The sequence below is a fragment of the Bos taurus genome, chromosome 17, assembly GCF_002263795.3.
Source record: "Bos taurus isolate L1 Dominette 01449 registration number 42190680 breed Hereford chromosome 17, ARS-UCD2.0, whole genome shotgun sequence".
In the NCBI taxonomy this organism is placed as follows: domain Eukaryota; kingdom Metazoa; phylum Chordata; class Mammalia; order Artiodactyla; family Bovidae; genus Bos; species Bos taurus.
Genome location: NC_037344.1, coordinates 70,667,204 through 70,694,010, shown reverse-complemented (window position 1 = coordinate 70,694,010; position 26,807 = coordinate 70,667,204). Strand labels below are relative to the sequence as shown.

At 48.2% G+C, this 26,807-nt stretch overlaps 2 protein-coding genes, 1 pseudogene and 2 gene segments (V, D, J or C); 1 reads left to right on the top strand and 4 right to left on the bottom strand.

Annotated features, from left to right (window-relative positions):
* LOC789205 (immunoglobulin lambda-1 light chain-like) overlaps nt 1–4,416 on the bottom strand; it is a 448,173-nt gene extending 443,757 nt beyond the window's left edge. Inside the window, exons 1-2 of the mRNA XM_059876184.1 lie at nt 4,318–4,416; nt 3,902–4,208 (exon numbers count right to left, since the gene is read on the bottom strand). Of these exons, the coding sequence (XP_059732167.1) occupies nt 3,902–4,208; nt 4,318–4,363 (353 nt within the window). The 5' untranslated portion in view covers nt 4,364–4,416. The remainder of the gene's footprint in view (nt 1–3,901; nt 4,209–4,317) is intronic.
* Nucleotides 4,417–10,114: 5,698 nt separating this feature from the next.
* On the bottom strand, nt 10,115–10,833 carry LOC511354 (immunoglobulin light chain variable region). The gene is given in 2 exon segments (NM_001413654.1): nt 10,115–10,647; nt 10,764–10,833. Coding segments are annotated over 2 exon segments (453 nt in total). The 5' UTR covers nt 10,810–10,833; the 3' UTR covers nt 10,115–10,240.
* Nucleotides 10,834–12,894: 2,061 nt separating this feature from the next.
* On the bottom strand, nt 12,895–13,650 carry LOC132342651 (immunoglobulin lambda variable 1-40-like). The segment is given in 2 exon segments: nt 12,895–13,442; nt 13,552–13,650. Coding segments are annotated over 2 exon segments (588 nt in total).
* Nucleotides 13,651–17,868: 4,218 nt separating this feature from the next.
* Nucleotides 17,869–18,437, bottom strand: LOC132342567 (probable non-functional immunoglobulin lambda variable 5-48). The segment is given in 2 exon segments: nt 17,869–18,293; nt 18,407–18,437. Coding segments are annotated over 2 exon segments (399 nt in total).
* A 1,399-nt stretch (nt 18,438–19,836) lies between these two features.
* LOC100138634 (adenylosuccinate synthetase isozyme 2-like) lies at nt 19,837–20,928 on the top strand (annotated as a pseudogene).
* Nucleotides 20,929–26,807: the final 5,879 nt, after the last annotated feature.

Here is a 26,807-nt window from a genome sequence, read left to right as displayed (position 1 = left end):
AGTTTGCTCCGCCCAGCTCGTGGGTTCACTGCCAGAACACAACCACCCGACCCAGTTTCCAGGGTTCAAACTCCCAGTGCCTGTGGGTGGTACCTGGTCAGGATTCTGTCTGAGCTTCCTTCCCAGGTTGATAAGGAGTCAAGGTTGAAATTGCAGGGCCTCCCGGGACCTTCCCAGCCCAGACTACATGGCTCTGCTCTTATTTCTCTCTTTGCAAAGAGAATAGGAGTCTCTCAGGAACAACAAAGCCCTTCTTGTCACTTCCAGGGGTTCTCATTTACCCTTGATCATGGTCCTCACAGTACTTCTTTTTGACTCAGATATTTAAAGATGTTTTTAGTCTAATTTTATAATCTTTCAATATTAAACGTTTGATATAAAAGATTATGCCGATAAATGGGAACTCATTCTCAGCCCAGACAAAGGTTTCATCTCTGTTTGAGAAACCCTTATGACCGTTACCTGATCTTCATTGGATATGGTGAAGTCTAATGTTCTAACCTTCAATTGTTAGAATCCATAGATTTAATGGAGGTGAGTTTATAAGGTCTGTGTCCAAAATAGTGACATTTATCCAATATCATCTCAAACAAGGAAGCACGGAGGGAAAAGGGGGAGAGATCATGAGGCAAAAGAGGAGGAAATGACAAGTGAGGAGTCTGAGAGCCGCATCCTAACAGAAAGGGTCTCCCAGTTCCTGGAGAGGAGGGCTCTTCAGGCAGCAATCCCCGGAGAAAGGGAGGATCCAGCTTCCTTAAGTGTCAGGGTTCGGGGCAGAGCACAAAGCTTGAGCAGGAGAGGACGTGGGGGTGTAGGAGAGGCCCCCTGGGGCTCCAGGGCACAGATGCTGGGCTTCTGCTTCCTCGACATCCTGCCACTACCTGTGAGGGACCCTGTGTATCTGGGCACATGGGCATTCTGCTTGTATTTGAGACCAGAGCGAAAAAGGGACAGTTTCGTGGACCCCATAATGATGGACCAGGATGAGAGGTGAGACGGCCTGGATTTAATAGCACAAGTGACAGCAGAGACCTGAACCAGCACTGGTGAGGTCACAGGCAGGGTCAGGGCAGTGATGGGTCGACACGGGAGTAGGGCAAGCTTTCATCAGACATCCCCATCACACGGGGATTCCCTGTGGCTGTGGTTAGTGATGAGCTGTGTGACACTGATGACCAGCCTCCTCACCAGGCTGGGGTCCAGAGTGATCAAAGGATGTGGGTGTGGACCCACCAGGAGGCAGAGAACAGGGCTGAACCCCTGACTGTCCCTCACCTCTGTCATCACAAAGCAGGGACTTTGCCTGGAATCCCTTGTCATCACTGCCATGGTGATCCCCGCTTCCCCGCTGTTCCTTCTACAGGACATGGGGCCCTTGGATCTGGCTCATCGGGGGCATCACAAGCAGAGGGACATGGGCACATCTTGGGGAGCCCCTGCTCCTGACAGTCCACAGACCACCCCAACCCTGAAGTAGGAAATGCTCCAATGGGGTGGAGAGGAGAGGAGGGGAGGGCAGGACAGAGCCAGCACCTGTGGGTCAGGAAAACCACTCCCGGGCTTTCCTGCTTCCTGCGATGTATCACCGGCGCCCCTCACTCCTCACGCTCTCTGCTCTGCCCCTTCAGGAGGAGTTCACACCCTGGGGGACGATCTGCCTTCCAGGATGGTCCACGGCTCTGCTGAAGGCACATCTGGGGAAGCCTCCTGCTCCTGATCTCCAGTGAGGGAGCTCAGCTCCACGGCTCCCTTGATCACATGGATGACCAGGGTGTACTTCAGTGGTATCAGAAAGTTTTCATTTTCTGAGACTTCAGCAAAACTGACTGTACAATTGGGAGTAGACTTATTATGAACCAGAACATACCTCAAGAATTAATGGATTCTGGGGTATTCTTTAACATTTGACGGTGCTCTAAGAACAACCCCTGACAGGCTGAGCCTCTCGTCCAGTTTCCCGTCTACCTGTGTCGCTGTGAGAAGCCCTGTTGCACCAGCCTGCACGGTCAGAGTCCAGCCTATCCTCAGGTGGCAGCCCGGAGACGAGCAGGAGCCCTGCATTGGCCGAGGCATCTTTGGATCCAGAAAACCTGCGAGGACCCCGGAGCCTGGTTCTGTACTGGAGTCTGAGTGGTAGGATCGGAGGGCGGAGGAGGCTCACTGGCTTCTGCTGGTTCCAGTAACAGCAGAGCGGCCAACACTGATTGCGGGGAGCGAGCTCCGCCCGTGGCAAAGGTCATGAGGAAGGAGCTTGGCATACGCAAAGGCGGATCAAGCCTCAGGAGTCTCCCTGGAAATTCCTCGAGCATCTACCCCCAAAACCAGAGTCTGCCTACTTTCTGCTTGTGCTTTCACCTACACCTCTGACTTACAGGGGGCTGTCCCCACTACCTCTCTCTGAAAAAGTGTTACTACGCTCCAGTTAATAATTCCTGGGTGTGACAGTGTTTCAACCTACAAACTCCTTTGGAAATCCTCTACCTGCGTGAATAGGTTTTTCAGCCACATGTGATTGTTCAGAGCCTCCCAGCTGTGAGAGGGAGGAGATGTTCTAAACTGTCTAAACACAGATTCTTTTGAGTAGTTAAAAGATTGATTAGAAATTGTATTGGTGAAGGGTTTTTCACTTATTGGGCCAATGTTTGCTGCTAAGTCTCCATACCCCTTACCTACTGTGTCCTTGGCAGTGTATTGATTGATATAATGGGTGTATAGAAATGTAAGTAGTAGCCTCAATGTTTGTAACCTTGGACCCTTGAGTTAATTCTTTTCTTGACTGAGCCCACCTCACCTTTGCCCTATAGGAATGCAGCTTTGTCCAATGCTTTTTTGGAGGCTGGTGCCTGACTTTGGAATAATCACCTTTAGAGAAAGATAAGTTTCTTAAAATGTTAAACAGGCCTCCTGGCCAGAAGATGATGTAATTCACTCCTGAACTTTTGCATATGATAGTTTGAAAGCCTGGCTTCGATTAGGACCAGGAACTGCTGTCCCACCCCTTCCCCCGTTATCCTCTATGCACAACTTAAGGTATAAAAACTACTTTTGGAAAATAAAGTGCGGCCTTGTTCACCGAAACTTGGTCTCCCCATGTCGTTCTTTCTCTCACCTTCTGGCTGAATTATTCAGCCTCTTTTTCTTCACTGTATTTTCCTACTGAGCTATCCTCATCCTATTACTCTTTATATCTTTGATAAAATATTTAAATAATAGGTCGCCGACGCGTCCCCGTTCAAATACCCTGGATCAGCAGGGGCTGGTCTCCGGCAACTGATGTCACCGCTCAGGGTGCAGGGAGCCACAGAGTCAGCTGCGGTCTGTGAGGGGGACAGGGGTCTCTCCACACACAGCCTGATGCCCGGTCACAAGAGTCCTCAGTTCAGGGCTGCTGATCCAATGTTGATACCCACAGCAGCACCAGCCTCTAGGGGCTCAGCAATCCTGTTGCTGAGAGAAACCAACAAAAAACAGGAGTAGAATTTCATATACCTGCAACCTTATAGAAGAAAGTTAACAAAAAATGCAGCCATTAAGTTGAAGATTCCTTCTAAAATATCAGTCGAAATAATAAGAAACCACACTACTCAAGATCAGAAATTAAAATGATAGTGTTTGAACATGTTGGAGTATTCCAAATTCCCTTTCCCCTAAATGGTCTTACATGGAGCAGAAGGACTGGGAAGAGCAGCTGAGGACATTTTGAGTGAAAACGTGCAGGAAGTTGTGAAGTACGGCCACACACTCGTTGTTCTCACCGTGTGAAATGAATATGATTTTATGTCCATTTCAGAGCTGCTGCTACAGTGCCTGCTTTGACAGAGATGTTTCAGTCCCAGGAGGCCCATGTCTGGAGGAGAGCAGGTTTTTGTCTCACTTCTCCCTGGCCTGGAGCACTGTGCCATGATAACTACTACTTTCGTAAGTTGCACAGTAGTAATCCGCCTCGTCTTCGGCCTGGAGCGAGCTGATGGTCAAGGTGGCCGTGTTGCCAGACCTGGAGCCGGAGAATCGGTCTGGGACCCCCGAGGGTCGACTGGTACTCCTATAGATGAGGGTTTTGGGGGCCGATCCTGGGATCTGTTGGTACCAGCCCACATAATTACCACCACCGATGTTGCTGCTGCTTCCAGTGCAGGAGATGGTCACCCTCTGTCCCAGGGACCCGGACACGGAGGGCGGCTGGGTCAGCACAGCCTGGGCCCAGGATCCTGGAAGGGGGAGAGACAGAGATGGTGACTCTGGGGTCCAGACACAAGAGCAGGGAGTAGGGCCTGTGAGTCTTCCCAGGGCCCTTCCCCTGTACCCCCATCCAGTCACCTGTGCAGAGAGTGACCAGGGTGAGGAGCAGAGGGGACCAGGCCATGGTGGACACGGTCAGGGCGTCCTGCCTTCTGTGGCCCCACAGCTGAGCAGAGCGTCCCCACACCGCTCCTTCCCCTCTTCATACCCTGAGAGGGGGCGGGGCCTTTCATGCAAATGACCCCCCAGCTCTCTGACCCCACCCAGCTCTCTGACCCCACACCTTAGGTCTCTGATCCCCAGCTCTCTTACCCTCCCTGGGCCCTGGGTCAGGCCCCTGTGCCTTGGGGTAGCCAGATCAGGGGCGGGGCTGTGTGGGGCTTGGGAGTGGGAGGTCACGGCTGGGAGCCTTTCATGCAAATGACCACTCCCCCACTCCGAGTTACACTGTGGGTGCATAACTCTTCAGAATTGCCTGGGAATGTCCCCTGTGTCCCATCCAGACACACTCCCTGTGACCTGGTGATAAGAGCTCTTAGAGTCAACCCTCCCAAACTGGTTTTGAAATTACACAGCTCAGGAAGTGTTTGGTTGGAAAGGAACAGCCAAGGCTGTTACCCTGTAGTGCACGTGCGTGTTGCACTGTGGGTGTGTGACTCTGAGATTGTAAATGAACCACAATGTGTTCACGGATTAGTGGAAATCTAAGTCGTCACTTTAAATAGGTGCATAAATATAACTGAAGGAAGTGTTGAGTCGCTAAGTTGTGTCGGACCCTGGTTCTGTTTTAATTTTGCATTGCCTCGGTACTGTCTTTAAAACATCATTTTCTTTGTAGGTTCAGTTCATTAAATACAATTTTAACTAAATCACATGAGAGGTATCTTATGAAATTTTATTATTAAATAAAAGAACATATTTAGAAAGATATTGGCATTCTTAATTCTACTGGCCTCTGAGCGAGGCAGGGCCAGAACCAGTCTTTCTAATACTTATGGATCTCCACTGAGGGATTTTCATGTCCTTAGCAGGACGTTCTACCTGTGAAACAGGGCAGGCTGAGTTATCAGAGCCATGGGTCAGCCTCAGATCTGAGATAAGACACAGGACATGACAAGGCAGATCAGCTGTTCTCAGGAATCTCAGACGTGACCATAGACATGGTCAGACAGACCAGCAGTAATGCCTCCTGGGGTAGAGCCCAGGGAGAGCATCTGCTTTTCCAGTGAGGGCCCCAGCAGCTTCTCTGCTCACTGTGCATAAAATCAATCCCACAGCAGCTGAGCACAGACACTCCTCAGCCAGAAATCGTTTCCCTCATCTCAGGACCAGGGTTTCTCCTCCCACCCGATTCTTCACTTGATGTGCACACAGATCGGAGTGTGAGCACTCAGGATAAATCAGCTACTAGAGGGGTTCATGGATCCCCTGGGAAACAAAGGGAACCTGGAGAGGAGCAGAGGGATAACGAACTTGGGTCACACATAGACCCAGAGACCTGAGGCTTCTTGGGAAGGAAGGGGTTAGAGAGGTTCAAGGAGGGGCCGAGGAAGTGAGTGTCCAGTTCAGGAAGATCGGAAACACGTCCATGACCTTCTGACATGGTCATGACCATGCAGGTCAACAGTGCAGGTTTGTAGAGAGAGAGGCTCATGATTGGGGGAGTCATGAATGAGGTGAGCTGGAGCGGAGACTCTGAGCAAAGAGATGAGGAGGAGCGGGAGCAGGCTGAGGAGAGCTGGAGGGGTGCACGGGGTGGGCTCTGGGGCTCCTCCCCTCCTCTCTTTGTGGGAAGAGGGTGGGGACTGACGACCACCTGACCCCTTCACCCTCCACTTCTGGGTGCTCGGCCCCGGGTGCAGCTTCACTCCCAGCAGGAGGCCTGGGGGCCGCGGCTCTGAGTCTGTCCCCTGAGAGGAAGCACCTGCCGCCACGTCCAACTCAGGCCGCTGAGCCCAGGAGCAGGGCCAGCTCAGGGGACCATGTGGGTGTGGTGAGGCTTTGCCAGTTCTGAGCAGGTGCACAGCGCCCCCTGGTGGCGGATGTGGGGAACGTTCACGGCGGTGAGAGTAGGAGCAAGGTGCTGCTCAGAGGCTTGGTTCTCAATCCTGTCTGACTCTTGTGACCCCGTGGACTGTAGCCCACCAGGCTCCTCTGTCCATGGATTCTCAGGCGTGAACACTGGAGTGGGTAGCCGTTTCTTGCTCCAGAAGGTCTTCCCAACCTGGGGACAGAGCCCACATCTCTTATGTCCCTTGCATGGGCAGGCGGATTCTTTACCACTAATGACACCTGGGAGCCTTATGAAGAAGTAGAGGCTGCCTTTTTTCCTGTCACCAAACACTCTGTCAGTGAACAAATAAATGAATTAAATAATAAGTTTTACATGTCTTTGATAACATACAGAGAATTCTCTTTTATTTCCATGTATTTTATTTTCAAATGATTCTGACTACTTTTTCTCATGATTCTTTTTCTTTTTCGTTCATTTATCTCCTTTTCCTTAGGACCCAAGAGTGTTTGTATTTGCTCATCAAATAGATTTGAAGACTTATCCCTAAAAATATCTGTCACCTGATTTCCTCATCTGAGGCATCTCAGCATTAATGTCTATGCAATCTCACTTCCCTTCAATAATTAATTTCCTGGTTCTTGATAGAAGTGACGATTTTTACTGGATCCTGGACTGTGTGGAAATTACTTGAGGAAAGTCTGAGTTCCATTTCCTTTTCCTTTAACAGGAGATGCTTCTGTGACGGAAGATCAGAGATGTGCATTCACTGTCCAGTGACCCAGCGAGGGCAGCACTGACCCCCCTGCTCTGTGCTGCCGACTCCGACCTGGGAGCCGGGGGCAACTGCAGTCAGCAGCTCCGTCATCCATGGGTGTATGACCACCCCTTGTGTGCCGCTGCCCTAGCGAGGGGAGTTGAGCTGAGGGGGCAGCGGAGCTGCAGTCAGGGCACACTCAGTCTGCTGGGTTCCGTGGTCTCAGGGACTCCAGGAAGGGAGGGGCAAACACCTTGCCCTGGGAGCCCCATGGCTGTGGGGGAAGCAGGTTTTTGTCTCCTTCTCTCTGGCCTGAAGCACTGTGCAAACTTTCAAGCCGTCAGCCCATGAGAAACAGTAATAATCAGTGTCGTCCTCAGCATGAACTGAGCTGGTCAGAGAGGCTGAGTTGCCAGACTTGGAGCCAGAGACTCGATCTGGGACCCCTGGGGGTCGTTTGCTAATTTCATAGGTCAGGAGTCTGGGGGCCTTTCCTGGGAGCTGTTGGTACCAGCTCACATAATAACCCCCAATGTTGTTGCTGCTTCCAGTACAAGAGATGGTGACCCTCTGACCCAAAGTCCTGAACACGGAGGGCAGCTGAGTCAGCACAGCCTGGGCCCAGGATCCTGGAAGGGGGACAGACAGAGATGGTGACTCGGGGGGTCCAGACACGAGAGCAGGGAGCAGGGCCTGTGAGTCTTCCCCAGGCCCTTCCCCTGTCCCTGCATCCAGTCACCTGTGCAGAGAGCACCCAGGGTGAGAAGCAGAGGGGACCAGGCCATGGTGGACACGGTCAGGGCGTCCTGCCGTCTGTGGCCCCACAGCTGAGCAGAGCGTCCCCACACCGCTCCTTCCCCTCTTCATACCCTGAGAGGGGGCGGGGCCTTTCATTCAAATGACTCCCACCCACCCGTCCCTGGGCACTGGCTCAGGCCCCTGTGCCTGAGGGTGGCCAGTGGGTGGGCTGGGGCGGGGCTGTGTGTGGCCCTGGGGTGGGAGGTCACAGCTGGGAGCCACGAGCAGAGGCCACCAGGCAGCGCCAGGGTCCCAGCTCCCATCCCCCTAACCACCCTCGGAACGGCCCCCGAGCGCCCCCTGGTGCCCTGGCCCAGACACACATCCTGTGACCTGGTGACCAGAGCCCTCAGGGAAGCCCCTGACCTGCTCTGTGCTCTGTCTCCTTCTTGCCTTCAGGCCAGGAGCCCGTTCTGTGTCCCCTGTGACCTCAGGGCTGTCTGTGGGCTCCCCTCCGACCCTCAGGGTCAGTGTGTACACGGCGTGCTTGGCAGCTCAGGGGTCAGGACTGAAGGGGCGTCTGGGACACATATTCCTTTTATCAGGGTCAGGTCAGGACAGTGACGACCCCATGGAAGCAGCCTCCCGACTGTGCAGGATGGAGGTGCTTTCTCCTTCATTAGAAATGAAGCAGTGCCTTACACACGCGCGCACACACACACACACACACACAGCTTGCTTCGAGGTCCTTTCCCTGTGGATAATAAGCATTTCGTTTTTATACTCCGTGACCCCACTGTACTAGTTCCTGGTCTCCTCTTTCCCAAGTTAAATAAAACATCTGCCACGTGTTCACTCCCCATAGGCTTGGAAAGCAGAAGCCACCTTTCTGAGGGAGGCTAACTCTGCTCCCAGCTCCCAGGACACGGAATGAAGGTGACTGTGGTGGCACCACCTGTGTCCAGGTGCCCGGATCAGCATCACCCCTGTCCTCCTCCTCTTTCATCCAAGGATAGGAGCCCCTAGTTGTCAAGGAAGCTGAGTGACCGCGTCTGGAGCCAAAGGACCAATCACGGCTCCTGAGGGCTGGAGACCCGCAGGCATCGTGGTCTGGGGTCTCTGCCTGGGACCTGTTGGTTCCCGGACACCTCACACCGCCAGCTCTGCCACTCTTTCCAGGACTAGAGGACCTGAGCACTGAGCTGGACAATGGGCCCGGCTGAGACAGCGCAGACAGTGCTCAGGACTCTGTGCTCAGCTGCGAGGGGGCAGGTGGCATGTCACTGCTGCAGAGCCTGACTCTGAGCAGGCAGAGTGACCCTTGTGTGGTGTCAGGAACCACCGTCCTTCCTTCTGACCTCTAAGGGCTCTGCCCCGTCCCAGCTGCTCACACCCCTCCAAGTTCTCAAGGGAAACAGGTATAAGGAAGCAACACTGTAAATAATGCAGGGACTGCACAGCCCGGCTACTCACTGTTTTCCTGGAAGAAAATATTTCACTCTTGCTCAAATTTTCTTTTATCTTTCTTGCTGAATGTTTATTGTTATCATACAAATACAGTCAAATCTTAAGTTTTTTTTTTATTTCTGGGACCAAAGTAACACATTTTTGAACTACTTTTAAATTTACATAATTTTAAAATTATATACTATTTTTAGTAATTGTGGACTTGAACATTTCCCTATTCATTCTCATTAATTTTCAGCATAATTTCATATTTATGACTCATTGGAAAACACCTTTTGCTAGGAAAGATTGAGGGCAGGAGGAGAAGGCAATGACAGAGGTTGAGATGGTTGGGTGGCCTCATGGACCCAGTGGACTTGAACTTGGGCAAACTCCAGGATGGTGAGGGACAGGGAAGCCTGGTGTGCTGCAGTCCATGGAGTCAGACACGACTTAGCAACTGAACAACAAATTGCTTTACAATGTGATGTTGTGCTACTTTTAATGACTTATCTCAGTGACACTCAGTGTTTTGAACGACAGATGAGGAGTAACTGTTCACTGTGCCTTTAATTTCTCTTGCATGTTCGTCTTTTCAGGGCACAGCCTTCTGATCTTCCTCAGATTTATCTTTAAGTGTTTTCTATTGATTGTATCATACAAGTTAGTGGTTTTATTTTCAGAAACTGGAGGGTCATTACCTCCAGTAATGATAATACAATGATAATGAAAATACAATTCATTTCTGCTTATTGGCTTTTATGTCACAAAATCCCAAGTGAAACACTCACAGAAGCCTGTCTTATTGAGCCCTTGACCCTGAGCTGGGCCTGGCCTGAAACCACCTCTTCTGGGCTCAGCCAATGTCTTCATCGAAAAGTTTTTATCTCTGAACAAGCAATGTTTGCCCAAGAAAACCTGCATTGGATAAGAGTACTTAGCAATCTAAAAGCTAAACTGAAGCAAAAGATACAATATTATCAAATCTGCTGGTTTGAGGAAAATCGGTTGCTTGTCTAACATCTGACAGTTGGAAGTCACCCCCTGAACTAGACTTCATCCAAGCCACGAGCAGGGGTGAGTGGAGGAGGTTTCTGTCTCACTTCCTCACTGGTCTGGAGCTCCGTGTAAGCGTTAGTGTCGCCATGCCACACAGCACAGTAGTAGTCGGCCTCGTCCTCGGGCTGCAGCCCAGAGATGAGCAGGAGCCCTGCATTGGTCGAGGCATCTTTGGATCCAGAGAAGCGGCTGGGGACCCCGGAGCCCTGGTGTTTATCCGAGTCTGATTTGAACCTCAGGAGGTACCGGAGAGGGTTCCCTGCCTTCTGCTGATACCAGTATATGCTATAGTTGCTAACATTGTAGCCACTGCTCAGGGTGCAGGAGAGTCTGGCTGATGCTCCCAGAGACGCAGAGACGGTGACTGGCTGAGTCAGCACAGGCTGGGAGAGGGAACCTGCAGACACAATACAGGGGAGATGGGGCAGGAGCTGCAGGAAAGGTTCCCAGAGTCTGCACCCCAGGGGCTGATGAGGCTGGGACTGAGCCCTGGTGCCTGGGGCCTGTGCCTACCTGTGTAGTGAGAGAGGAACATGAGCAGGAGAGGAGTCCAGGCCATGGTGCTCACAGCTTCCTGATCCCCATAGTGGGGCTGGGCTGCCCCAGGTCTTCTTTTCTCGCCCAGCCTCTGCCAGAGGAGGGGCTGCCATGCAAATAGGGGTCCACCCAGGATCCGCCCAGCCCATCTCTCAGCCCTGATGCTGGAGCTCAGCTCACAGCCCAGACTCAGGGGGTGGAGGGGAGGTCCCTCTTGGGAGACCCTGGAGGAAGCACCTGCTGAGACCACATGACAGGGGACTCTGCAGCCAGAGACGACACACTGCTGAGTGCCCCCAGGAGTGCACGCGCCGCCCCCAGCCCAGCTCCAGGAGTCAGTGATGCTCCCTGAGCAGCTGTGGATGGACCCCAGGGCAGTCCCACAGCGCCGCCTGCTGTGCACATGTGAAAAATAAAAACAAAAAGCAAAAATAACCTCTAGAATTAAGGAGGTAAAATGCAAACTTTTCTAGGAAGGTGCATCGGTGGCTAGTAGAGAAAACAAGCAAGAAGATTAATTTCCTTGGAAAAATATGGAAATCTTACTATTGAATTAGCCCACAAAAAGACATAACATGCATTTCCTCACCTGAAATATGTAACAAACTTGAGCCACTACATTGTTCTAATCGATTTGCATTGTATGCATGTCTTTTTAAAAACATTGAAAAAGGATGCAATATTTCCTAGTTTTTTGAGAATTAGTTAAAACATTTGTACATATACCCGAAAAATTTATGAGGAAATATTACAAGCCACTAACATTAAGTATTGATCAAAATGTTCTAATCAGAAAGTTAACAAAAATTTCAAAATTTAAGAACTTGATACTGATACTGAATGTTATTTTTCCTATCTACAAGTTGTATTTTATATTAAGACATATTAAAAATACATTTAGAACCAAGAATAAAATCCATGTAAAAATAGAAACACCTAGACACAATTGTAGTACTGCTGGTACATACTCATTTACATACGTGTAATTTCGTGCAGGAGGACTTAATGTCTCCATTAATTGGGAAAAATTAAGGGACAAAAATAATGCTAATCAATGTAAAGTAAAATTATGGTTTTGTGTTCAGATTAGATGTTCTTGTAACTTAGCTATTTAATAAAATTCATAAGATTATTTTCTTTTCTCAACATGTGTTTGTGAGAATCATCTCATATCAAACAAAATGTTCATACTAAATCCTTTTCCTATTATTCTAATGCATGGATGATTATGTAGTGGAAAATAGGAAAATAGGTGACGAGAGGAACTGGTAAAGGACAGAACCATCAGCACCACCCTTGAAGGAGGGTGAGAAGCTGACAGGAAGCATGGATGCCCCATGCCTTGTGCCCAGATGCCAAGAGCGCAAGGCAGGGCAAAGGCCTCCAAACCCACATCCCGTCACTTTCCCTAAAGGACAGTCTAGGTTCAGGAGTGAGGACACGAAGGGAGGGGTCCAGGTGGTGGAGGAGGGCCCCCAGGACCCTGCTCTTGAGACGAAGTTGTTGACATGGAGAAAGTCCCTCCCCTGGGTCTCTTATCCTCTGTCCAGGTATCACTGCAGGTCAAGTTTACTGACATTTTTGTTGTGTAATTTCCCATCCATCCTAGCCTGGACCTCAGGTCTAGGCACTGCCACCCCGGATAGAGAAGCGGAAGTAAGGAGGCAAGACTGTTGCTCACAGCTGACAGCTCTCATGTCCCCTGGGGCCCAGGTGCAGGAAGGTCACTCTCCAGGGAGCACCCTGCTTCCCACGTGGGCAAAGGCCAGTGGAGGAGGTTCCCAGGCTGCCTGGCCAGGACCCTGGAGCCCTGGGTGAGCCTGAGAGGCTGTCACAGGAAAGGCGGGAGCAGCATCCTGGGCCTCAGCTCAGCCCAGTGATGGCCAAGGAGCCTGAACTCCAGACTTGAAGCCAGGGAACCAAGCAGGGACCCCCCTGCGTCCACTACTAGCCTCAGAGAGAAGGAGAGCTGCTGGGACCAGGACACATAATGGATGCTCTGATGAGTCCAGAGTCAGACAGAACTGTACTGTGTTCCTCTGGTTCTGACCCAACCCATCATGGACTCTGACCCCAGGGGACCTGGCCCTGGCACTGGGGATTTCTGCTCAAGTTGAGAAAATCAGACAATGTATTGCTGCAAAGGAAAGCTGGAGAAGGGGTGAATTAAGAAAGATGTGAACAGATTTTTCTGGACCAAGTTCCGTGGTGTGACTGAGCACAGTCTTAGGCCAAACATCAAATGAAGCGGCTGCCTTTGCAGAAGATGTTTCCGCCCCCAGAGCCCCGACTCTGAGAGGACAGAAGGTTTTTGTCTCACTTCCCTCCTGACCTGGAGCACTGGGGGACCAGTAAGACTGAGGTCAGCAGACGCACAGTAATAATCAGCCTCGTCCTCAGCCTGGAGCGAAGCGATGGTCAGGGTGCCTGTGTTGCCGGACTTGGTGCCAGAGAATCGGTCAGGGACCCCCGAGGGTCGTTTGTTACTATTATAGATCAGGGTTTTGGGGGCCAATCCTGGGATCAGTTGGTACCAGCTCACATGATTGCCACGCGAAACGTAGCTGCTGCTTCCGGTGCAGGTGATGGTCACCCTCTGGCCCAGGGACCCGGACACGGAGGGCGGCTGAGTCAGCACAGCCTGGGCCCCGGATCCTGGAAGGGGGAGAGACAGAGATGGTGACTTGGGGGTCCAGACACGAGAGCAGGGAGGAGGGCCTGTGAGTCTTCCCAGGGCCCTTCCCCTGTCCCCCCATCCAGTCACCTGTGCAGAGAGCGACCAGGGTGAGGAGCAGAGGGGACCAGGCCATGGTGGACATGGTCAGGGCGTCCTGCTGTCTGTGGCCCCACAGCTGAGCAGAGCGTCCCCACACCGCTCCTTCCCCTCTTCATACCCTGAGAGGGGGCGGGGCCTTTCATGCAAATGACCCCGCAGCTCTCTGACTCCGCCCACCTCTCTGCCCCCACACCTTAGCTCTCTGACCCCCCAGCTCTCTGACCCCTCCCTGGGCCCCGGGTCAGGTCCCTGTGCCTGAGGGGGGCAGGGTGTGGACTGGGGCGCGGCTCTTGGGGCCCAGGGGTGGGAGGTGCCATCCAGGAGCCCTGAGCCGTGGTTGCCTGGCAGTGTCAGGGCCTGGGCCCAGCTCTCACCACACTAATCACCTCAGGAATTGCCCTCGAGCGCCCCCTGCTGTCCAGGCCCAGACACGCTTCCTGTGACCTGGTGACCAGAGCCCTCAGGGGACAGCTCCTGACCTGCTCTGTGCACTGTCCCCGCCTCAGAGCTCGTTCAGGGGCCTCCTCTGTATCCGCTGTGACCTCAGGGACCCCTGTGTGCTCCCCTCAGGCCCCTAAGACTGAGTCTGTCCATGGCTCCCTGGGCTCCTCAGGGTCAGGACTGAGAGGGCTTCTGGGGCACAAGTTCCTCTCGCATCGGGATCAGGTCAGGGCAGTGCTGGCCCCAGAGAGGCCCATCCCCTTCTGGGCAGGATAGCTGATCCCTCCTCTGTGTGTCCCCTCCCTGGTGGCCGGAGCCCTGCTTCCTCTGTGTGTCCCCTCAGCCGTGAGGAGGAGGGGCCTCTTCTCTGTTGAGGTGGGAAGGTGTAGGGGGAGAGGCCTGGGGTGGGACCCTTGATTCCTAAACGCCTGGATCTTTACTGTGTGCATAACTTCCCACACTCTGGACCCCATGCCCATGTCCTGTCTTATGAAGTGACCCCTCCTGGACGTCTCTCCTGCAGGCACAGGGCACAGGCTGCAGGGAGCAGGCCTGATGGTGCTCCTGGCCGTTTTTATTGAGACTCTGAAGGGCTCTGAGCAGTGTGTGTTCCCAGGGAGCCTGATATGTGGTGGCTGTTAGGACGAATTGTTCCAAGCAGTGGGTTCGAGAAGACACAGTTCGGGGAAAGTTTGGTTGGAGAAGAGGCCCTACTGTAGCTTGCCCCACACTGAACGTGTGTGTTACACTGTAGGTGTGTGACTGTGAGGTACCTAAAAAAAATTTATGTATTCATTATCTGGGTGCTGTCTTAGTTGTGGCTTGTGGGATGTAGTTCCCCGACCAGGGATGAAACCAGGCTGACTGCACTGGGAACATGGAGTCTTAGCCACTGGACCACCTGGGAATTCCCTGAGACGGTAAATGTATGAAAATATGTTAATGGATTAGGGAAAATTTTAAGGTCATTACTTTACATACGTGCATGAGTTTAATTGAAGGACAATCTATGTTTATTTCAATTTTTCATTGATAAGAGTTACATATCTGAAATATAATTATCTTTGTAAAGTTTTCTATTAAGAGAATATTAAATAAATGACACAAGACAGATCTTTTGAAATTTTTTATTAAGAAGTAAAACTTGAGTTTTACACAGATATTTGTATTATTAATTTTTTGGAGTCTGAGTGAAACAGAGCAGGAACCAGCCTCTTTCTGCCACTTATAGCATATCCACTGGGGGATTTTTATTTCTGATTAGGAAGATGTGAAGACCTATAAGACCTTTTAGAACTAACACCCAAAAAAGATATCCTTTTCATTATAGAGGACTGGAATGCAAAAGTGTGAAGTCAAGAAACACCTGGAGTAACAGGCAAATTTAGCCTTGGAGTACAGAATGAAGCAGGGCAAAGGCTCATAGAGTTTTGCCAAGAGAACACACTGGTCATAGCAAACACCCTCTTCCAACAACACAAGAGAAGACTCTACACATGGACATCACCAGATGGTCAACACCGAAATCAGATTGATTATATTCTTTGAGCCAAAGATGGAGAAGCTCTATACACTCAGCAAAAACAAGACCGGGAGCTGACAGTGGTTCAGACCATGAACTCCTTATTGCCAAATTTAGACTTAAATTGAAGAAAGTAGGGAAAACCACTAGACCATTCAGGTATGACCTAAATCAAATCCCTTATGATTATAGAGTGGAAGTGAGAAATAGATTTAAGGAACTGGATCTGATAGACAGAGTGCCTGGTGAACTATGGACAGAGTTCATGACATTGTACAGGAGACAGGGATCAAGACCATCCCCAAGAAAAGGAAATGCAAAAAAGCAAAATGGCTGCCTGAGGAGGCCTTACAAATAACTGTGAAAAGAAGAGAAGCCAAAAGAAAAGGAGAAAAGGAAAGATATCTCCATTTGAATACAGAGTTCCAAAGAATAGCAAGGAGACCTAAGAAAACCTTCCTCAGTGATCAATGCAAAGAAATAGAGGAAAACAATAGAATGGGAAAGACCAGATCTCTTCAAGAAAATTAGAGATACCAAGGGAACATTTCATGCAAAGATGGTTTCAATAAAAGACAGAAATGGTATGGACCTAACAGAAGCAGAAGATATTAAGAAGAGGCAAGAATACACAGAAGAACTATACAAAAAATATCTTCACATCCCAGATAATCACGATGGTGTGATCACTTACCCAGAGCCAGACATCCTTGAATGTGAAGTCAAGTGGGCCTTAGGAAGCATCACTACGAACAAAGCTAGTGGAGGTGATGGAATTCCAGTTGTGCTATTTCAAATCCTAAAAGATGATTCTGTGAAAGTGCTGCACTCGGTATGCCAGCAAATTTGGAAAACTCAGCAGTGGCCACAGGACTGGAAAAGGTCAGTTTTCATTCCAATCCCAAAGAAAGGCAATGCCAAAGAATGCTCAAACTACCACACAATTGCACTCATCTCACACGCCAGTAAAGTAAGGCTCAAAATTCTCCAAGCCAGGCTTCAGCAATATGTGAACCATGAACTTCCTGATGTTCAAGCTGGTTTTAGAAAAGGCAGAGGAACCAGAGATCAAATTGCCAACATCCACTGGATCATTGAAAAAGCAAGAGACTTCCAGAAAAACATCTTATTTCTGCTTTATTGACTATGCCAAAGCCTTTGACTGTGTGGCTCACAATAAATTGTGGAAAATTCTGAAAGAGATGGGAATACCAGACCACCTGACCTGCCTCTTGAGAAACCTATATGCAGGTCAGGAAGCAACAGTTAGAACTGGACATGGAACAACAGACTGGTTCCAAATAGGGAAATGAGTACATCAAGGCTGCATATTGTCACCCTGCTTATTTAACTTATATGCAGAATACATCATGAGAAATGCTGGGCTGGAGGAGGCACAAGCTGGAATCAAGATTGCCAGGAGAAATATCAATAACCTGAGATATGCAGATGACACCACCCTTATGGCAGAAAGTGAAGAGGAACTAAAGAGCCTCTTGATGAAAGTGAAAGAGGAGAGTGAAAAAGTTGGCTTAAAGCTCAACATTCAGAAAACAAAGATCATGGCATCTGGTCCCATCACTTCATGGCAAGTAGATGGGGAAACAATGACAGACTTTATGTTTTCGGGTTCCAAAATCACTACAGATGGTGACTGCAGCCATGAAATTAATAGAGGCTTACTCTTTGGAAGGAAAGTTATGACCAACCTAGATAGCATATTCAAAAGCAGAGACATTACTTTGCCAACAAAGGTCCATTTAGTCAAGGCTATAGTTTTTCTGGTAGTCATTTATGAATGTCAGTGTTGGACTATAAAGAAAGCTGAGCACCGAAGAATTGATGCTTTTGAGCTGTGGTGTTGGAGGAGACTTTCGAAAGTCCCTTGGACTGTAAGGAGATCCAACCAGTCCATCCTAAAGGAGATCAGTCTTGAGTGTTCATTGGAAGGACTGATGCTGAAGCTGAAACTCCAATCCTCTGGCCACCTGATGCGAAGAACTGACTCATTTGGAAAAGACCCTGATGCTGGGAAAGATTGAAGGTGGGAGGAGAAGGGGAGGATAGAGGATGAGATGGTTGGATGACATCACCAACTCAATGAACACGAGTTTGAGTAAACTCCAGGAATTGGTGATGGACAGGGAGGCCTGGCGTGCGGCAGTCCATGGGGTCGCAAAGAGTCGGGCACAACTGAGCGACTGGACTGAACTGAACCAAGGACAGTGTGTGTCACAACACGGCAGTCTGAGCGGTCAGAGCCGTGGGTGGGTCTCAGATCTGAGATGAGGGGCAGTACATGACAGGAGACTCAGAATTGACCACAAGAGGTTAACCAGAGCGAGAGCGGAACAGCAGTGATGGGCATGGCAGGGAGGACACAGGGGAGCAGTGCCTGTTCAGCCTTGTGCAGTGCGAGGCACCTGGTAAATACCAGTGTTTCGGGGACAGTAGCAGTTATAATCAGCCTCATCCTGAGTCTGCAGCCCGGAGATGAGCAGGAGCCCTGTGTTGGCTGAGGCAGCCTTGGATCCAGAGAAGTGACTGGGGACCCCAGAGCCCTGGGGCTTATCCGAGTCTGACTTGAACATCAGGAGGTACCAGGGAGGGCTCCCTGCCTTCTGCTGGAAACAGGACATTTGGTAGCCACCAACACGGTACCCACTGCTCAGGGTGCAGGTGAGTCTGGCTGATGCTCCTGGATATGCAGAGGGGGATGCCGGCTCAGTCAGCACAGGCTGGGAGAGGGAACCCGCAGATACAGACACAGGGGATACGGGGCAAGAGCTGCAGGAAAGGTTCCCAGAGTCTGCGCCCCAGGGGCTGATGAGGCTGGGAACTGAGCCCTGCCCGGGGCCGTCCCTACCTAAGCAGTGAGAGAGAAACACAAGAGGAGAGGAGTGCAGGCCATGGTGCTCACAGGACCCTGGTCCCCACAGTGGGGCTGGGCTGCCCCAGGCCTCCTTTTCTCCCCCTGACTCTGCCAGAGGAGGGGCGCCATGCAAATAGGGGTCCACCCAGGGCCCGCCCAGCCCATCTCTCAGCCCTAATGCTGGAGCTCAGCTCACAGCCCAGACTCAGAGGGTGGAGGGGAGTTCCCTCTTGGGAGCCCCTGGAGGAAGCACCTGCCAAGACCACACAGGTCCCTGCTCACGGGTCTCTGCACTCAGACAGGACACACTGCTGGGTCTCCCCAGGAGCACAGGCTCTGCCCCCAGCCCAGCTCCTGGAGGGAGTAATGCTCCCTGAGCAGCTGTGCAGGGACCCCAGGGCAGTCCCACAGCGCCCCCTGCTGGTAACATGTGGGGAAAATTTGCAGAAAAAGGGAATGAAGTTCAGTTTTCTAAGAAGGTACATTTGTTGTAGTACAGAAAATAAGTAAACAGTGAAGATGCTTAGAAGAAACAGACTATTTTGTCATGAAATTACTCCACAAAAAGACATAATGTATCCTTATTTAGAATAAATATCTAGCAAACTTTAGGAGTTATAGGCTTCCCATACATTGGATTTGTAGTTGTTTTAGCATTGAAAAATATGTAAAATTTGTGGTTCTCTGAGAAAGCAGTTAAAGTGTTTTACATACAACCTATAAATAAAGCACATAAGAGAGGAATTTATAGGACTTCCCTTGTTTTCCTGTGTTTAAGGATCTGCCTGTTGATGGAGGGGACATGGTTGCAGTGCCAGAAGCAGGAAGCTCCCACATTCTGCACAGCAACTCAGCAGGAAAGCCGAACTGCTGAAGCTCCATCCCCCGGAGCTGATGCCCTGCAGCAAGAGAATCCACCCCAATGAGAAGCCAGTGCACTGCAGTGAAGAGCGGCCACGCCGCCCACAACCAGAGCCCAGGAGCAGTGAAGACCCCGCACAGCCATCAATCAACCAATCAATAAAGTGTAAAAAACAACCTGACAACCAAACCAGTAGAAGGGGACATTGCAGACCATGGTCGTTAAACATCGATCCAAGTCCTCTCGACAAAATGAAACATTAGAAAAGTAGAAAAATCCTAATATCAGGTTAAGACATTGACAGTGTTACCAAATGTTATTTTTTTGAATATAAGTTATATTTTATATTAAGACTCTCAAACATAGATTTACAGAGCAATCCAGTTCACATGCTCCCAGCCGCCCCCGACCCCTTCGGGCTCTTCTCGTGTCTCTGGGGCCTGGGCGTTTGCCAAGACCAACCTGGGGGCATCCTCCTCGTCCAAGGTGACTGAGGCCGCCCCAGGGAGCAGCCTGGGGGGAACCTGACGAGCCTGGTGCTTGGCGGGCAGTGGGACCACGAAGCCAAGGGGAAGGTGCTGGGTCTGCTGGTGAGGACACCAGCACGCTGTGCCACCGCCAGGGAGGAAGTAATGCTGCCTGAACAGCTGCAGATTCTGTGGAGGGTGACTTTCGTCTTTTACCCAGTGGAATCATCACCCAGTGGAACAACTCAGGCTCCCAGTGGAGCCTGAATGTTACTGCATTCATTGGAAATGATGTGGTGATTCATCTAGCTGGATTGTGTGAGAAAGCAGAAAAAAATGTTCAAAAAGGGAAAGGTCTGGAAGGCTGGACAAAGGCTTCTCATACGGGACAGAGCTCATATTGTGCTTGATTTTCATCAAACAGCTGATGGTATCCAGGAACAACAGAGAGGAGAACAAGCAAGAAAAAATTTGGGTACCACAAAAAGGGCATTTGCCCTGTTTGTTCTTCCCCAAAGGACCAGAGTGGACTTTAGGATATGCCATCTTATTTCCTGACTTTGATGGCTTTTCTGAGAGGTTCCAAGTTCTGGCTAACCACTACAAATCTATAAACCCCACTTCGGAAATAGACATTGAAGACGAATTCCAAAAATTCAAGGGTTATATACAAAGGATGAAACCAACTGCTAGATATATGGAGTTTATTTCCTCTTTCGAGCTTTCAAAGAAAGACCATCAAAGAAAATCTTGGTAGAAGGTGCAAATGCAGCACTGCTAGATATTCATTTTGAAAGTTATCCTTTCAAACCTCTTTGAACTGTACAGTTGGAGGTGTCTGTACTGGCTTGGGTATGCCCCCTTAAATGTTGGAGAAGTGTATGGAGTTGTGAAAGCTTATACAACTAGAGTTGGGATTGGTCCCTTTCCTACAGAGCAAGACAATGCAATTGGAGAATTATTACAAATAAGGGATAGAGAGTTTGGTGTAATTATAGGAAGGAAAAGAACATGTGTCTGGTTGGACATTGTTTTGATTAAATATGCTCATATGATTAATGGATTTACTGCATTGGTACTTAAAACTTTTGATATTTTGGACAAATTTATGGAAATCAGAGTTGAAGTTGCATACAAGTTAGATGGTGAGGTTATAACTCATTTCCCAGTAAACCAAGAACTCTTAAATAAATGGACTTAAATGTAAGACAAGGACATTTAAGGAACATTTAAGGACTTTTAAGGAACTACCTATTAATGCCCAGAATTGTTTGATTTATTGAAGATGAAGTTCAAATTCCAGTTAAATAGATTTGCTTAGATAAATCCAGAGTCTATGATTCAACTCTTTTAAGGATTTCCAGTGATACAAGAAGCATTCCTGGAAGCAGTGGGGAAAGGACTTTCTTAAATATTTCATTTATGATCTACGAATTCTGAGAATAAAGACACTGAAATGAGGTTTAGGCCCAACAGTTGCTTCAAGTCTTTCAAGATGGATGACTGGTATGGAGATAACACTCTGGCAATTTGTCAGTTTCCATAGCTGGCATGATTGCCAAATCATTTGTTGCTCCTCCTGCTCATGGTGCCATATTTTCTTTTAATTTTAATAATAATATAATCAATGTTGTTTGAAATCTAAAATAGAATTACTTTCAAAAATGAAGTTTTCCTTCATTATTGTTGTGTGTTCATAGGTTTTATCTCTATTGAAAAGTAAGAATAATTAATGCAGTTTTGCACAAATATTTTACATTCTGATCATTCAATTCTGTCACTGTAATCTTTGCTGTTCAAAAAATGAGGAGAGGAATCCTGTAAATGTTTGTAGTGATATAAATTCTGTTTAAGTTTTGAACTGTTCATTTTCCTTTGAGACCGCTGCAAATTTGAGCTTTGGTGGTAGGCATGCATTATACTCAAGGGTCCTTTAATTTGTACAAAACACAAAACATGTTTCTCTCTTTGAATTATTTAACACATTGAACATTTAATTAAATGTTAAAAGGAAAAAACTGTCCCCTAGAATAACTATTGCAATGTTAAAAAAAAACTTAGTCATTAAAAGACTTGTTGTGATAAATAAATAAATATAACACCAATAATAGCAAAAACTACATCATATTGAAACACCTAGACATCTTAGTAACATCCTAGTACATGCTGAGCATGCACACCTAACTCCACACAGGTCACCCTACAAAGCCTCTGCCCACAGCTCTGTCTCCTCCTCTGCACAGATGCTCCCAGGATCCACCCTCTCCTAGAGACACCTTCTGATTCTCAGCTTCCAGCATCCCCTCCCCGACACAAACTCGGCTAAGACCTCACATGGACCAGGAGGTGGGAACCAAATCTGAACTATTGGGTACAGACCAGGAGTTCTGGGGGATGGGCCTCACGGGGATGAGGGTCCCCATCACGGAGGAAAGTTTCAGAGAGCCCTGAGTGGTTTCCCCACTGGTTGGCCCACCACCCATTCTGAGACTCAGCATTTTGGCCCGTGCTGGCCATGGGCACCTCCTCTAACCTCTGGGATATCCTAGCCCCCATTCAGAACGGCCCACTGTACAGCTGAGGGGCATTTCTAGGTCCACCCTGGGCACAGGGATATGCTTACATTGGGACTCTTGTCTCCTTGGAAACTGACCTTATTCCAAAATGTGCATCTCTGTTAGCTGTGGCCCCACAGTCCAGACCTGCCTGCAGTGCAAATCCTACGTGTATGTGAAAGGACAGTGAAAGAGAGCAGAACACTCGAGTGGTGACATGGGGTACTCTGTAAGCCATACGCTCAGGGTGAGGACAGGAGCTCAGGATTCAGGGTCACCTGCCATTGGTCTGAATTCCCCTGTGAGCAGCACGGCTGCCATCCCAGCTGAGCACAAACAGTCAGCCACATCCTCAGGCTGGAGCCCAGGGATGGTCAGGGGTCCTCACGGACCTGGAACCGGAGACCTTCTCTGAGATGATAAAGACTGCTTGTGACTCCTGTGGGTCAGGAGTTTGGGGACCTGGCCAGGGTATGGCTGCAGCCAAGATGCAGAAAATAACAGAAACTAGGACATACTGAGGCAAAATCTAAGAGAAAATAAAAAAGAGTTTCTGAAGTAAAAATGTACAGAAAAAATTTAGTTTATGTGATAAAATCGGAAAGAGGTTCAGATGTAAAATCTCGAAGAAACTACAGGGTTCTGAGGAAAAACTCTGAAAGTAAGAGGATATGAGTTAAAATCTGTCAGTAAGAAACAGGGTCTGAGGAAAAATCTAACAGAAACTAGAGGGTACTGAGGTTAAATCTGAAAGAAATTAGGGTGTTCAGAGGTAAAATCTGACAGAAAGTAGGGGGTTAAGAGGAAAAATCTAACCCAAAACTAGGGGCTTAGAGATAAAATTTGAGAAACTAGGGGGTTCAGGGGTATAATCTGAGAAACTACATAAAATTGACAGAAACTAGGGCATTCCAAGGTAAAATCTGACAGAAACAAGGGGGTTCTGAGGTAAAAACTCATAGAAACTAGGGGGTTCTGAGGTAAAATTTGACAGAAACGAAGGGATTCTGAGGTAATATCTGACTGAAACTAGGGACTACTGAGGTGAAATGTGACAGAAACTAGGGGCTTCTGAGGTGAAATCTGACAAAACCTAGGGTGTTCAGAGGTAAAATCTGACAGAAACTAGGGGATTCTGAGGAAAACTGATAGAATCTAGGAGGTTCTGAGGTGAAATCTGAGAAACAAGAAGGTTCTGAGGTAAAATCTGACAGATACTAGAGGATTCTGAATTAAAATCTGACAGAAAATCAGGAGATCTGAGGTAAAATCTTACAGAAACTCAGGGGAGTCTGAGGAAAAATTGGACAGAAACTAGAGGATTCTGAGGTAAAAATCTGAGTAACAAGAGGGCTCTCAGGTAAAATCTGACAGAAACTAAAGGGTTCTAAGTGAAATCTAACAGAAACCAGGGAGATCTGAGGTAAGATCTGACAGAAACTAGGGGATTGGAGGTGAAATCTGACAGAAATTAGGGATTACTGAGATCAAATCTGACAGAAACTAGGGGTTTCTGAGGTAGAACCTGAGAGAAACTAGGATTTCCTGAGGTGATAACTGACAGAAGCTATGAGCTTCTGAGGTGAAATCTGACAGAAGCCAGGGGGTTCTAAATTAAAATCTAACAGAAACTAGGGGGTTCTGTGGTAAAATCTGACAGAAACTAGGCAGTTCTGAGGGGAAATTTGACAGAAACTAGGGGATTCTGAGGTAAAATTTAACAGAAACTATAGTCATCTGAGGTTAAAATCTGGCAGAAGCTAGGGGGTTCTGTGATAAAATCTGACATAAACTAGGCGCTTCTGACATAAAATCTGACGTAAACTAGAGGCTTCTGATGTAAAATCTGACATAAACTAGGGCCTTCTGACGTAAAAATCTGACAAAAACTAGGAGGTTCTGACATAAAATCTGACAGAACCTAAGGGTTCTGAATAAAATCTAACAGAAACTAGGGGATTCTGAGGTGAGATTGACAGAAACTATGGTCTTCTGAGGTAAAAAGCCGACAGAAAGTGGGATTCTGTTGTAAAGTCTGACAGAAATTAGGGTGTTTAAGGTAAAATCTGACAGAAACTAGGGAGTTATGAGGTAAAATCTGACAGAATCTAAGAGGTTCTGTGGTAAAATCTGACAGAAAATAGGCAGATCTGAGGTAAAATATGACAGAAACTACAGGGTTCTAGATGATATATGACAGAAGCTATGGAGTTCTGAGGTAAAATCAGACAGATCTAGGGGCTTCTGAGGTGAAATCTGATAGAGACTACAGGCTTCTGCGGTAAAATCTGACAGAAACCAGGGAGTACTGAGGTAAAATGTGACAGAAGCTAGAGGGTTCTGAGGTGAAATCTGACAGAAACTAGGTGGTTCTGACATAAAATCTTAAAGAAACTAGGGGCTTCTGAGGTAAAATCTGACAGAAACTATGATATTCTGAGGTGAAATCTGACAATCTATGGGGCTGTTAGGTAAAGTCTGACAGAAACTAGGGGTTTCTCAGATAAATTGTGACAGAAACTGGCAGGTTGTGAGATAAAATCTGAAAGACTTGGTGGTTCTTAATTAACGTCCGATCGAAATAAGGAGATGGTCTGATATAAATCTGACAGACAAAAGTGATTCTGAGGTAAAAATTTACGGAAACAAGGAGTTTCTAGGTAAAATCTGACAGAAAGTAGGCAGTTCTGAAGTAAAATCTGACAGAAACGAGGGGGTCTGAGGTAATATCTGACAGAAACTGGGAAGTTCTGATTGAAAAACTAACAGAAAGAAGGAGGTTCTCAGCTAAAATCTTAGAGGACATACAGAGTCTTCCTGTGATCCGAAATGGCACAGGCCTATCAGGAAGCCACACGGCTGAGGACAGAGACTTCATGCCCCTCCCTTTGTGTGTAAAGTAAATTCATCATAGCAAGTGCTCTATCTGAACTATAAATGATCCCAGTGTTATTGAGTTGAAGCCCACTCTGCTCGTCAACTGACGGGCCAATGAATTGGAGGAGATGTTTTATGGCAAGGAATACGACTTGGAATGCTCGCTCATTGAGAAGATGACATGTGAATGTCTCAAAATAACCAACTCCTCAAGGTCAGAATGCCAGGTTCTTTTATATAACAAGAGGACAACATGGTGAGGAACTACAGTCAAAAGGCAGAATAGAGAGGGATAGGCTGTGAGGAAGCAAAGTAAATAGGGCCACCAGTCTTTAAAACATCTCGATGAAGGGCCAACCTTTGGAAGGACTGTGTTAATCTCTTCCTTTCACAGGTGAGCAAGGTCAGATTATCTCTCCGTGACCATAATAAAGGCACTGTAGTTTAACGATCAGTCAAAGGGGTAGGGTCTTCCAACTGTCACTTTTCAGTCAATAAATCATATCTGACTCTTTGTCCCCCAACAACTGCAGCACACCAGGCTTCCCTGTCCATCGCCAACTCACGGAGCTTGCTCAAACTCACGTCCTTCGAGTCGGTGAGGCCAACCAACCATCTCATCTTCTGTCACCCCCTTCTCCTGCCCTCAATCTTTCCCAGCATCAGGGTCTTTTTCAATGAGTTGGCTCTTTGCATCAGGTGGCCAAAGTATTGGAGACTCAGCTTCAGCATCAGTCCTTCCAAGGAAGATTCAGGATTGATTTTCTTTAGGATTGACTGGTTTGATTTCCCCCAAGGGACTCTCAAGGGTCTTCTCCAACACCACAGTTCAAAAGTATTAATTCTTTGGCCCTCAGCCTTCTTTATGGCCCAAATCTCACATGAGTACATGACTACTGGAAGAAACATAGCTTTGATTATAAGAAACTTTGTCAGCAAAGTGATGTCTCTGCTTTTTAATACGTTGTCTAGGTTGGTTATAGCTTTTCTTCCAAGGAGCAAGCTTCTTTTAATTTCCTGGCTGCAGTCACTGTCCACAGTGATTTTGGAGCTCAAGAAAATAAAATCTGCCACTGTTTTCACCTTTACCCCATCTGATTGCATGAAGTGATGGAACCAGATGCCATGATCTTGGTTTTCTGAATGTTGAGCTTTAAGCCAGGAAAAGGGTCTTTTCAAATGAGTCAGCTCTTTGCATCACGTGGCCCAAGTATTGGAGTTTCAGCTTCAACATCAGTCCTTCCAATGAACACCCAGGACTGATCTCCTTTAGGATGGACTGGTTGGATCTCCTTGCAGTCCAAGGGACTCTCAAGAGTCTTCTCCAACACCACAGTTCAAAAGCATCAATTCTTCGGCACTCAGCTTTCTTTATAGTCCAACTCTCACATCCATACATGACTACTGGAAAAACCATAGCCTTGACTAGACCGACCTTTGTTGACAAAGTAATATCTCTGCTTTTTAATATGCTGTCTAGGTTGTTATAACTTTACTTCCAAGGAGTAAGCCTCTTTTAATTTCATGGCTGCAGTCACCATCTGCAGTGATTTTGGAGCCCCCCAAAATAAAGTCTGACACTGTTTCCACTGTTTCCCTATCTATTTGCCATGAAGTGATGGGACCGGATGCCATGATCTTAGTTTTC